Source organism: Piliocolobus tephrosceles, chromosome 10 (assembly GCF_002776525.5).
Source record: "Piliocolobus tephrosceles isolate RC106 chromosome 10, ASM277652v3, whole genome shotgun sequence".
Lineage (NCBI taxonomy): Eukaryota > Metazoa > Chordata > Mammalia > Primates > Cercopithecidae > Piliocolobus > Piliocolobus tephrosceles.
In genome coordinates, this window is record NC_045443.1 from 82,678,122 (window position 1) to 82,691,885 (window position 13,764).

The 13,764-nt window shown below is 32.5% G+C and overlaps 1 protein-coding gene across 1 annotated transcript in view; it reads left to right on the forward strand.

Annotated features, from left to right (window-relative positions):
* Window positions 1-13,764, forward strand: part of LRRIQ1 (leucine rich repeats and IQ motif containing 1) — a 212,485-nt gene that overhangs the window by 185,696 nt on the left and 13,025 nt on the right. The window contains 1 exon segment of the mRNA XM_023203947.1: window positions 10,998-11,130. Coding sequence (XP_023059715.1) covers window positions 10,998-11,130 — 133 coding nt within the window.

Here is a 13,764-nt window from a genome sequence, read left to right on the forward strand (position 1 = left end):
GAGAATGATGACTTCCAGCTTCATCCATGTCCCTGCAAAGGACATGAACTCCTTTTTAATGGCTGTATAGTATTCCATGGTAAATTAGGAGAGATTTTTGAGCAGGACATCTGGTATGCAGACAGTGTTCTATATTTTGAAATGATCAGAGGAATATTTTTATGACATTTCATTTATATAATTATAATTTACATATATTTTAATATATAATTTATATAATTATATATCATAGCATATTTATAAATCTTGAAATTGAATATATACATACTATATATAAAATTATGTGTATGTGTTATATTTCAAAACAAAATAATTAAAAATAGTTTTCAAAAATTAATATTTACATTAGTAATAGTTTAAAGCTAAAAAGTAATTTTTTAATGTGGACCTATAATTCCGGCCTGTATTGACTCATTTCTCCACAAGAATATGAGTAGATAAGGACTGCTTTTACCTATTTTCAAATTAAACGTGAAATTCCTGTAAAAAGGACCTCATTCATTTACAAATGAAATTCTGCTATGTAAAATAAGTCTGTCTTTCTAAAAATAGTACAACAAAAGATAAAACTTTGGCATTAATAAATTCAATTGGAAAACTCTAAAATATTCAACCAGTTATAGGGATAATTGCTTAATATTGTTGCCTATGGAAAATAGTAACTTTAGAACCAGGTTTATTACTTTCTAATATGTTGACATGCAAATTGTGAAAGTTATTTTTAATTATTGCTTTGCATAATGCAAGCAGTATTTTAATGTATATTCAGTATTCCATATGAAGTTATCTCTGTATGTGAAACTTATCTATATAATTCAGTTTGACAAATACAGAAATTATCATAGGCAGAAGTGTATAATAAAATTATATAAATGCATATAATGGGAATTTCATTATGAACATATAGACTTATGTGCTATGAGCATTTCTGTTATATAGGTATGTAATGATATAAAGTATGTTTTACTGAGTTATTCAAGCTTCTATCACTAATATATCAACTAATACACTTATTGGTTTCTTTTGAAATAAAAGTAGCAAAGGAAATAAAACCACCTACTTATCCTTCAATTAATATATATACATAAATCAGTAGAATTAGAAATACATTTTTATCAATGAGTAAAAACCTTTAGATAGAGCAGGGACCAGAAGTATATATATGATATATATTATATATACATATATATATAATATATAATATATATAGTATGTATATATATATATACTGTGTTCATACATACATACATATGTGTGTGGCAGTAATATTTATGTGGCCACTATGACCATGTTATTCTGAAAGCCAACCTACTGACATCATTAGATGCTCCATTATGCTATTGAATGAGCCCTAGTTTGGATGACCTACTATATTAACATTCCCTGAGGGAGTCTAGGTTGGATAGAGGAATATTTTTCAAGGATAATTAAATTGAGAGGGTGAAACAGGAGAGAGTCATGTCAATGGAGTCTCCTTCATGGTTATTACTAATTGATAAAAGTAATTTGTAATAACAAAATCAATTAAGACCATCTACTCTTCTTGTGCAAATGGATTTTTCTTTTTAAAGACACACTAAAATCCTTATATATTATGAAATGAAATACATTAAAAATACGGATTACATATTTAGAATTCTGGTAAGGAGTACTTCCTGGACTCACCCTCCAGAAAATTTTTCTGGCTAGTTTTGTGTTATTCATCAATCTTTCCCTCCTGTGAGTTACCCCCTAGAACCCCAAAGTTGACCTGAATTTAGACTAAGTCCTGGCCTTTGGCAATTGAGATAGCATTAAGGCTACGCATGATGGAATTCATTTTACTTTTTAAAATGAAAGATGGTAATATGGCTAGTAAATCCTTACTATATGTTAGGTACCCTATGTGTTCATTTTATGTTATTATTTATGTTTTAAAAGGAGAAAACTGAGACGGAGAGAAGATAAATAATTTACTCAACATTACACAGCTAGTAAGTGAAAAAGCCAACTTACTATGTACAATTTCGTTGCTAGGCAGATACAAAGATGGTTAAGGTACAGACCCTAGTTTTACAGACTGAATTAATTTATTCTCTAACGAATTTCCTGTAAGTCAGAATTCCAGGACCTCTTGTAATGGAAAATGAGGCAGTGTGACAGCCTCATGGGAAACAATCATAAATTCCATGGCTACTGGGTAGTTCTAAAAGCAATATCCTATTGACATCTACATTAGTGTTTCTCAGAAATAGATAAATACCAGGACAGAGAAAGAATTAGTATTACTGATCTTTCCTTTTGCATTCAAGCTTCAAAACAACTTGGCATAACACTGTTACTAGTCCTCTTATTTAAAACTTTGATATTTTGTTTCTCTTAAATTTTTGCATTGATTTTTAGATATTACAGTAAAATATTATTTATCTTAATTACTGAGGTTTTTTGCACTTTCTTAAATGTTATGCCTAAAGCAAGTACCTCAATTGTCCCACTCACCTTACTCTAGTCCCAGCCCTAGTTATAGCAAACATGGAGACACAATACCTGTTAATGTATATATGACTTGAGCAACCTAGGACTTTCCTGTGTTGTGTGATTCTCTGGAAATAAACCAAAGAATCACCCTTTATGTAGTATTTGGTACTGCACTGTAAAGATATTAGTGAGGAAATTTAGCCCAGCTAAGCAATATACATGGCAAAATGTATTTCATTTAATGTGGAATTGTTTATAAGTTGAATACAGAATATTTATTACAATTGGTTAATAAGCACAACTGTAGTTGATTTTTTAAAGATATTTCTGCTATTCTAGAGGGATTCAGCTAAATCTATTAATTCCATGATATCAAAAATGTGTCTTGCAAAATCTAAATATTTTCAAAGATATAATTTAGTAACTCATTTTTTTTTCTCTGCCTTCATAAAGGTTATTCATATACTTTATGTACTATCCCATCTCCCAAATGGACCAATTTTGAGAATTAATTCAAATGTCAGAAACTAGCACATAACTTTCATTCTAGTTTTTTTTTTCCCCTCTCTGCCATAAAATACAGTGAAATATGTAAAGGAGTGATTGGTGCTGATGTTAGCCTTTGACCTTACATATAGGTTTGGCACTATTCCCAAAGTTTCTGTTTTTTAAACGTTTACACCAACAATCCTCTTTATTCATGAAGTCATTTTTTCTGAGTGATCAATTACATATATACTTAAATATATTTTTAAAGAATAGGGATGTTGCTTGTCATACACAAATGGCTTTTATAGAGTTACTGGTTTCATGCCAATGCTGTCAACTTTCCAACAACAGAATGGATTGGTTAAGGAAGAAACCATAAACAGCCTATCAACAAGTATTTATACAAATGTTAATGAAATTAAAATCTTGTTAGTGTAACATTTATGCCAAATTCCATTTTTAGTTGTGCTTTATTTGTGAGGTATAATGCAATAACTTATTTTAGTAAACACATAGAGACCACTTTTGCTTTATAGTGTAAATCAAAATTTTAGTATTGCCAACATAAGATACATAGAATCAGCCATTTATCAAAGTTACCAAAAGTATTTCCATTTCATGAAGAAGTGTTTTTCTGAGCCACAACTATGTCCTCCAAAAACTTTTGGTAAAGAAATGAACTCATCACTATTCATGAAACCAAGAGTATTTTATTATATTACTGAGAAAAGCCATTAAGGGAAAAGAAAATAGTCATGGGAAAGTTGCCATACGTATTAAAAATGTAGTTAGCTTATTTTTCTGTGCCTTAAATGATAATTGAATCTTAATCTCCCTCACTTTAAGATATTATGTTATATTGAAAATTTAGAAAACTGATTTATTTGAAGCATATGAGTTTAATGAACACTTTTGTTGTGCTTTTCATGAAGAAAAGAATAATATTTCCATTAATTTAGAAAGTACTTCATTTCTTTTGGTGAACTTCTTAAAACTAATCTGCTTTCCTCTATGATTGAGTATATTTCAAACATTTTATAAAGTAATTTTATATGAATGAGTAGTGTTTCTTTTTTTGGTATTGTGTTTTATTTTTATTTTTATTTAATTTTATTTTTTGAGACAAAGTTTCACTCTGTCGCCCAGGTTGGAGTGCAGTGGCATGATCCTGGCTCACTGCAAACTCCTCCCCCTGGGTTCAAGCAATTCTCCTGCCTCAGCCTCCCTATAGTAGTTGGGATTACAGGTGAGCAATACCACACCCAGCTAATTTTTGTATTTTTAGTAGAGATGGAGTTTCACCATGTTGGCCAGGCTGGTCTCGAACTCCTGACCTCAGGTGATCCGCTTCCCTCAGCCTCCCAAAGTGCTGAAATTACAGACGTGAGCCACCGTGCCTGGCATGGTTTTGTATTTAATTCTGTACCTTTAGTTGCTAATTTTTATCCCAATCTAATCTTAACCTTCAAAGCTGAAGTTTCTATTATAATAATCAAGTTAATCATGTTTAGACATGTGTTGTCCTCCACAATGCACGGGTTTGTACACATGCTAAAAATCTACAAATTCTAGTTCTACTTTTCTCAGGGTACTGAGATAACATTAACCAACTGTGGTAATTATTATTTTATTTCACAAATATTTTTGAGCACCATCCTACTATGTACCACTTAAGGAGATTATATTGTGTTAGATTGGTGCAAAAGTAATTGTAATTTTTGCCCTTGATAATGGTAGGAAAGCAGACACTTAGATAAGAAAATAGAATACAATGTAATGAATGCTCTCATGGGGTATCTATACGGTTCTTTGGAATGAGCATACCTAACCTAATTTAAATAAGGAATGCAGTGTTGGATGATCTGGGAGCTTACCCCAAAGAATGTAAGTTCTAAACTGAGACTTAAAGACCTGAAGCAGAAATACCCTTGGCAAAGTGGATAGTCCCAAGCATAGAAGACAGTATGGGCAAAGGTCTGTGGGCAAAAGAGAACATTTGGGGTAACCACACTATGCCTGGGGGATTGAGACAGGAAGCTAACAGAAATGTCTGAAGATATAAAGTAAGACCTATACATTATGCAAAAAAAAAAAAAAAATACTTTGAATATTATCTAAAGGCAGTGGAGAACCAGGAATTTAACCTATGAGATGGCACAATTAGATTTGTATTTTAGCAAGATCATTTGCGGTATGGAGATATATCTGTGGGAGGAAGACTAAAAGCAGAGGCCATTTAGAAGGCTGTTGTAGTAATTCAGAAGAAACAATTGTAGCCTGAATTAAAAATAGTGGCAGTGGGAATGGAGGAGATTTAATAGATTTAACATAGATGGTAAGATATGCAGTTGGAAGGTGAGAAAGAATTCTGGTTCAGTACCACACTGTTTCCTCAGTTGTAAATTAATTATAGTGATAGCATTATAGAAAATTTAGGAAAAGGTTAAATAATAACCATGAGTTCAATTTTTTCACATGCTTGAAGTATCTGTTGGATATATAAGTGAGGAGTCTTTGAATACATGTCTCAGAAGAAAATAAAGATGACAATTGAAGAATTTGAATGCATATCATTACAGAGAGAGTATAGCCTAAAAATAAAATGGGGCCAAGAAAGAACTCCAGAGAATAATCCTGAGATTGAAAAAGATGGCAAGGGAAGAGGGGCCCTTGGAATAGACCAGGGTTTAGCCAAAGGATTGAGAATAAAAACATGGAGAAGGTAATGAATCCAGGGAAAACAACCCTTTCAAGAAGGAGGGAGTGGATAACAGTGAATAATACTATGGAGAAGTCAGTAAGATATGAACTTCAAAAAGTCCCCCAAATTTAGCATTATGATCATTTTGATGTGCACAGTTCCAGTGAAAGGGTGTTGGGAGAAAGCCATAATGCGGACGGCAAGTAAGTCAACAGAGACTAATCTTTGTCTTCAAGAAGCTCATCTGATTAGGGAAGGAGAGAGAGAAGAGTCACTGGAGGGGAATGTAAAAAGTCAGTCTTAAGATATGCTGAAAATATAGAAGAAAAGGGAAACTGATGGCAAGGGATTCTAGATTATATGGAAGGATTGGGATCTGGTGCATAGTTTAAGATGTTGGGTTTAAGAGGAAGAGAACCTCTTCTGTTGTGACAGGTCAGAAAGGTACCCTTACACATATATATATCACCACATATAAGACTGCTCACTCACGTTCAGAATGGGGCCTGAAGTAAAATGGTTGCAATTGTGAAAGAAAGAAGGAACCAGATTAGTAGATTACCCAGGAGGTGGACTAGTTCTTATATCTGATTAGATATTTGTACTTAAAAAATAAGTAGCCAATATTGACTACAGACTGACTAATCTGCGTTACTTCGGAATCCAGGAGGAAAAAACATATTTTAGTAGGATGATGATGGTAAAGACAAGTTGTGATTTTGAAGTTCAGGTAGAAATATGAGATACAAGAACAGGAATAAGATAGAGGTTGGTGATACCTAGTCCTCTCAGCTGTTAGCTCTGTGAGATAAGAAACTATGCCAATCAGGTTGACTGTTATCAGAAGCTAGCACAGTGCCAGATATAGAGTGGGAACTGACTCCTAGGTACTTGTAAAACTGGGAGCACCAACATCTAAAGGAATCTAAAAAGGATCCTGAAGGGAGGGAATACTTGATGTCTGGCGTCCCAAAGGCCTGCAGAAAAAAAAGAGTTGTAAGACAAAGGAAGTGGTCTGGAATCCAGCAGTGAGGTCAATGAAATTACGGAATGAATATAATTGTTAGATAAGCCAGTTTCAGGCCATCTTACAATATCTTGTAGTGATATTATTTGTGAAAAACAAAATATTGGAAGAGTGTCCAGTTTGTCCCTGAAATCCTCTTATATCTCATGCAGTTTATAGAATTGGGAAATACCTATAAATTATGAAAGAAAAGTAGCCTATAGTTTAGAAGATTTGGGGCAAATATATAAATTTGTATGCCTACTGAAAAAGAAAATTGCCCCTTTAGAAAATAGAGTAGAAACTAAAATCAACCAATTGTCAGGGGAAAATATTTGCACCAGTGATAACAGAAAAATAATTATAAATAGTCAAAAACAAAAAAGGAAACTAGAATCCAGTAGATAATTGAAGGAAACAAAAAAGATATTTTACAATGTACAAACTAAAATTATTAAATAATTATAATGTTCCATTTCACTAGCAAAGATGTGTAAATTAAGACCATAATTAGTGTTGTTATCAAATTATCAGCAGTTTAAAAATATTTGCTCTCTTACTGTTGACCAGGGACTCAGTAAAATAAGCAATCTCATAAAGTATGTTATTAGTGAGACCTTTTAAAACCATTTGACAATATAGATTACATCAAATTCTTCAAAATATTTATACTATTAGATATTTTATTTTTAATTCCATCTTTTAAAATGGATTAATTATTTATGCAGACAACAAACATATAAAAAAAACTCATCATCACTGGTCATTAGAGAAATGCAAATCAAAATCACAATGAGATACCATCTCATGCCAGTTAGAATGACAGTCACTAAAAAATCAGGAAACAACAGATCCTGGAGAGGATGTGGAGAAATAGGAACATTTTTACACTGTTGGTGGGAGTGTAAATTAGTTCAACCATTGTGGAAGACAGTGTGGCAATTCCTCAAGGATCTAGAACTAGAAATGCCATTTGACCCAGCAATCCCATTAATGGGTATATACCCAAAGGATTACACATCATTCTGCTATAAAGACACATCCACACATATGTTTATTGCAGCACTGTTCACAATAGCAAAGACTGATATCAACCCAAATGCCCATCAATGATAGACTGGATAGAGAAAATGTGCACATATACACCATGGAATACTATGCAGCCATCTGAAAGGATGAGTTCATGTCCTTTGCAGGGACATGGATGAAGCTAGAAACCATCATTCTCAGCAAACTAACACAGGAACAGAAAACCAAACACCGCATATTCTCACTCATAATTGGGAGTTGAACAATGAGAACATACGGACAAAGGGAGGGGAACATCACACGGTGGGGCATGTTGAGGGGTGGGGGTTTAGGAGAGGGATAGCATTAGGAGAAATACCTAATGTTGATGATGAGCTGATGGGTGCAGTAAACCACCATGGCACGTGTGTATTTATGTAACCTGCACGTTCTGCACATGTATCTCAGAACTTAAAGTAAAATTTAAAAGGAGATAATTAAAAATCTATTATATAGTAAGTTGGTAGATCATAGTATAAAACCATGCAAATTATATCTGAGTTTTCTATTACATATAATATTTTTATTATAATACTAACTGAAAAATAGGATATGAAGAATACATATAATTACAGTCAGCCTCTCATATCCATGGGTTCTGCATCTGTAGGTTCAACCAACTGCAGATAAAAAAATTTTTTTAAATGCACTTACGCTGAACATGTACAGATTTTTTCTTTCATTATTTCCTAAGAAAATTAGTATGATAGTTTATATTGTATTGCGTATTATGAGTAATCTATAAATGATTTAATGTATCTAGAAGGATGTTCACAGGTTATAAGCAAATGTCATTTCATATCAGAGACTTGAGCATCCAGCAATTTTTGTATTCAAAGAAGGTCCTGGAACCAATTCCTTATGGGTACTGAGGAACAACTATGTGTGTAAACTGAAGTCAAAACAAAACAAAACAAAAATGTGAAAACAGCTACAAGTAAATGCCTTTATATATTAACCAGCAGTTGTCTTGATAATGATGTTTGCAGATTGTCTTTTCTTTGACTTTTTACTTCCTAAATTTTCTATAATGAGTATTTATTATTTTTATAATAAAAGTTCAAAAATGTTTAAATAAAATTACTCAAGGTTGTGTTTTGAAGTAAAGAGCACATATAAACAGTAGTAACTGGAGGATAGCAAGAATCAAAAGAAGGCATTTTTCTTAGGTTAATAATATAGGGAATTGGTGCAAAACCCATAGAAGTAGCAAGGAACTGTGGATAAAGGGATTAGTGTTCTGCAGGCAGAAGGATGCTTCTTCTGATATTGAAAGGAAGGAATTACTGGGCAGCCTAACTGGAAACTGGTAAGTATCCGTTAATTAATCCAGGTCACCCTTATTCTTCCTACACAAGTTGCTAAAAATAGGACTTCTGCAAGCTTCCAAGAATAAATGTTACTTTCTCTTCCTCAGTAACAGGAGTAATTCTGAAATGATTTTGCTGAGACAGAACCACTTCCTCTAACATTTGAATTGCAGTATTTTCAAGTACATCCAGCCAATTTCACCAGTATGCTTGTTCTGTTTCTTACACTGAGCTCATGCCAATCTACCAATTTATGCCTTGGGGTTAAAATGGTTAATAAGAATTGGATCCTTATGATGAAACTTCTCCTTTTTACTCAGGAATTGTTGTTTAGAACTTTGGCTAAGTTCTGATGTAAAACCACTTAGAGTTTATGAAGTGTTATTGTAGAATTGAGGAAAGCTTTCCAGAATGAGTACTTTAAAAAGTGACCATTGCAAGTATATGCCACTATTTTTAAGAACAGTAAGACTGAGATTATTTACGTTTTAACTAAAAGTTCACTTATTACAAAAGGATTCTCTCCAAATCAGGAGTAGGTGAGTTTCAAGTCTTGGACTCAGTTGATCATCAGGGTCACTGAGTCATCACTGTTCTCAGTCACTGTGCTGTCCAACATCTGGCCTGGTCACTCCAGGAAACCAGATCAGTAGCTAGGGGTTTTGCTAGAATAGAGACCCAATGCAGTGTGTAGCAAAGCCAAATCTTCCCTTTGTTTGAGTGTGTTTTATAACTTTTGTATAATTATAAGGCTATATATGAAAATGGAGTCTGCTGATGGATTCAGCAGTCAATCCCCTCATGTGAAGTAATTGTTCCTCTAATTGTAGCAACTATGGAAGAGTTGCAACTATTGTAGCAACTAAGGAAAAACCAACTAAGTTCAGGTTTCAAGGCCTGAAGTCATTTTAGAAATATAAGGTGGCATAAGAAGCAATAGGAACTTTGCTAAATAACGGAGTTTTAGATACTCAAAGCATCCAGATTTTAAGCTTTCCAGAGACCTGGTTTCAACATCTGTTTAAATTGAAAACTAGAGTCATTTCACTAATTACAACAGTAACCTTTAAGGAAGAAAGACATGTTAGATATATCATCCTCAACATATTCTGAATGACACATGCTAAGCTTGTGTGTATGTGTATGTGCACGTACGTGCACAGGGTATTCAAAATAGGTTTTGCACCATGCTTTATTTGTTTTCCAAACAACTTGCAAATATGTAGACTTCTTCTGTACAAACATCTATAATGAAAGAATATTCCAAAGTAATAACTTGACATTTTAAACATCAGGTTTTTAAACTACGGGATTGTTCTGAGTTGATTACTATGATTTAGGTTTTAAGAGGTGTCTCCCTCTGCTATACTTTCAATCAAGTTTATGAAGCCAACAAGCCCCATATCAAAAATGAAGCAGTCTAGAAGATCAAGTCCATGGAGGAAGGCTTTAAAACTAGTCTTCAGTGTAGCTCCAGAATGCATGAAATACTATAGTAGCTTACACAGAGCAAGCTCAGTTTTATGTAAATGAAAATTCAGGTTCAAATACACTCAATATAATTTGTAAATTCTCCATATGGATAAGAGTGGTATAAGAATAATTAGACTTCAATCCTGAAAGGACAGATAGGGAACAGATGTTTTTATGTCAGAAGAATTCTACAAGGCACCAAAAAATAACTCTCTGATTTTTCTAATTAAAAACTCAAAAACAAACCCTATAAATGGTGATTGATTTTAAGTATGTTTTTCAAAATAGATGGGTTTGAAACTTAAGCAGGAAAAATAGTTAATATGTGACTGACATTACTTTTCTTACTGACATTACTTTTCTTATAGATTTAGTTCTCTTAAGTTAGTCATTTTTTACTTTCTTGTGATAAAATGTTTAGCACAGATGAAACTGGTTGGCTGAAGTTTAATCTCTTTAAATAACAAATACACATTCCATATTTCTTTCACAGGTATAGAAGAAGATCCTATCCACAAAGATACCACTGCAAATGAAAAATTAGAAAGGAATAGAGAATATACATACCAATGGCTTCACACACAGGTTGAGGTTCATGGAACAACTAGTTCCAGAAATATGAAATGGTGAGGTCATTTCCTCTAAATTAGATTTTTGTATTGTAAACACATCTTGAAAATTGAAACCTAGGTTAATTGTGCTAAAACAAACATGACTTTATAGCCAAAGGCCAATACACTACGTTGCCAGGTAATAAAAAGGCCTTTCATATAGAATAGATTTAATTACTCCTTCTATTTTTCACCCTGAAATGTTTGGGAACAACTCTATTCTGTAATGCTTGAAACCAACAGATGAGCCACAAAAATCATTCTACTCTATAAAGTAAAAAATGTGGTATTCATTAAATGTTTTTAGATATCATGTATATTGTAGGTTGTGTTTTATTTTGCTTTATTTTTGTTATTTGTAAGTTTGACAGTTAAAATTATAATTCAACCCTGTGGCTGTCATGTAACTCTTTTCAGTGATGCCGCAAAGCTTCAGTTTCCTCTTTCATAGAAAGATAATAATTCTAACTCATGACGTACAGGTGAGCTACAAGGTTGAAGATATCAAATGTTTATATTCCCTAGCAACAAGGTACCTTAAATCTAAAAGTTGCTTCGTTAATTTTTGTTATATTAATGTATGTACCATTTTGCTAGGGCTGCCATAACAAAATACCAGATTGGGTAGTTTAAACAAGGGAAAATTATTTTATCTCAGCTCCAGAGGCTGCAAGTTCAAGATCAAGGTGTCAGCAGGTGCAGTATCTTTGGAGACCTCCTTTGTTTGCAGATGGCTACTTTCTTGCTGTATCCTCACATTGTTATCCCTTAGGCTGTGTTGTCTTTGTTCTAATCTTCTCTTCCTACAAGGACACCAGTGATATTGGATTAAGGCACACCTATATGATCCTATCTACCTTAATTACTTCTTTCAGATCTCTAAGTACAGCCATATTCTGAGGTACTAGGGGTTGGAACTTCAACATATGCATTTTAGGGGACAGAATCCAGCCCATAGCAATATGATATAAAGCATATATATGCATCCTGAACCAAAGTTTTAAGGAAATAAAAGTCCAGAGATGATATTTTTACATAGATTTTCAAGATTTTTGTTTTAGCTACATATATCCACAAGGAATAAAAATGTTATTATAGGCATTTATCAAAAATGTAAGCCAATATTGAATATAAATATAAAGACAATTTTAGAAAAATTTTCAGGCATAGTGGGTAGTAACTGTTTCACATGAGTATCAAACACACAAACAAAAACCTGTAATTATTACAGTTAAAACTTAGTTTAACAGCAAGTCAAAATAGGTTTGAAACAAATTTCTTTTAATAATATATATAAATGTAACTTTAATATGTGATCAGTTTTATAGTAACTGTTTCACATGAGTATCAAACACACAAACAAAAACCTGTAATTATTACAGTTAAAACTTAGTTTAACAGCAAGTCAAAATAGGTTTAAAACAAATTTCTTTTAATAATATATATAAATGTAACTTTAATATGTGATCAGTTTTATCTAATTCATTGAAAAATATGAAAAATCATATAAAAATAAAAATAAAACTTTATGATCTGAATTAGGTCACATTTTAATGTGAGCAGAAAAGTAGGAATAAAGGCATCAATATTTGAGAATTTTTATCTTACTAATTATTCAAATTAATGTAAGCACAATTTATTTTATGTTGTTATTAATCAATTTAATTAATAGGGTAGTATCTTCGTCTGTTTTGTGTTGCTATAATAGAATAGCTCAGACTGAGTAATTTATAAAGAAAAGAGGTTTAGGTAGCTCATGGTTCTGCAGGCTGAGTTGTTCAAGGAACGTGTCACCAGAATCTGCTTGGTGTCTGATGCCGGGTCACAACATGGTGGAAGGTCAATGAGGAAGTAGACTCATATGAAGGGGCAAAACCCACGGGGTATACTGGCTTTTCAACAACCATTCTCATGGCAACTAATCCAGTCCTGCCAGAACTAATCCAGGCTAACAAGAACAAGAACTCACTCACTGCAAGAATAGCATCAAGGCGTTCATGAGAGGTAACCACCCTCGTGACCCAAACACCTGTTCACTAGTTTCCAGCAGCCAACGTTGCTACATTGGTGATCAAATTTCAACATGGGTTTTGGTGAGACTACATCCAAACCATAAGAGAAAGCATCCTTAGAACTATAAACAAACATGTAATAATAGAATCCATAACTTACTATTTCTATTAACCAGATATAAGAGGTCTTATTCAGAAAATTAAAAACATTAGAACAGATGTAGTGTAAACAAAAATGTAAGAAAAATGTTTCAGGATGACATTTTGATATACTTAAATATTTAATGATAATCCTTACTCATAAATAAGTTATATATAAAATTTTAAACAATAAGCAATTGTTAAACTTTATCCTTTGAAAATATAATACACTAAATAGGTAGTCATATTTTAAGAAAAAAAGATTTTCAAAGACAAGAGTTCTTGAAAAGCCAAATATCATTGTTCTAGTTTTAAACAGTATTTTATTTTAAATATTAGTATAATCCATTAAACACACTAGAGCTATTTTAAAAGTAGGAAGCTTTATTTTTTTTGAAAAGACAACTAAAAAATGTAAGCAAATAACAAATAAAATGTTTAAATTTTCTATAATTTGTTAACCATCATTAGTAGTACTATCAATTGTGGCTCTTTG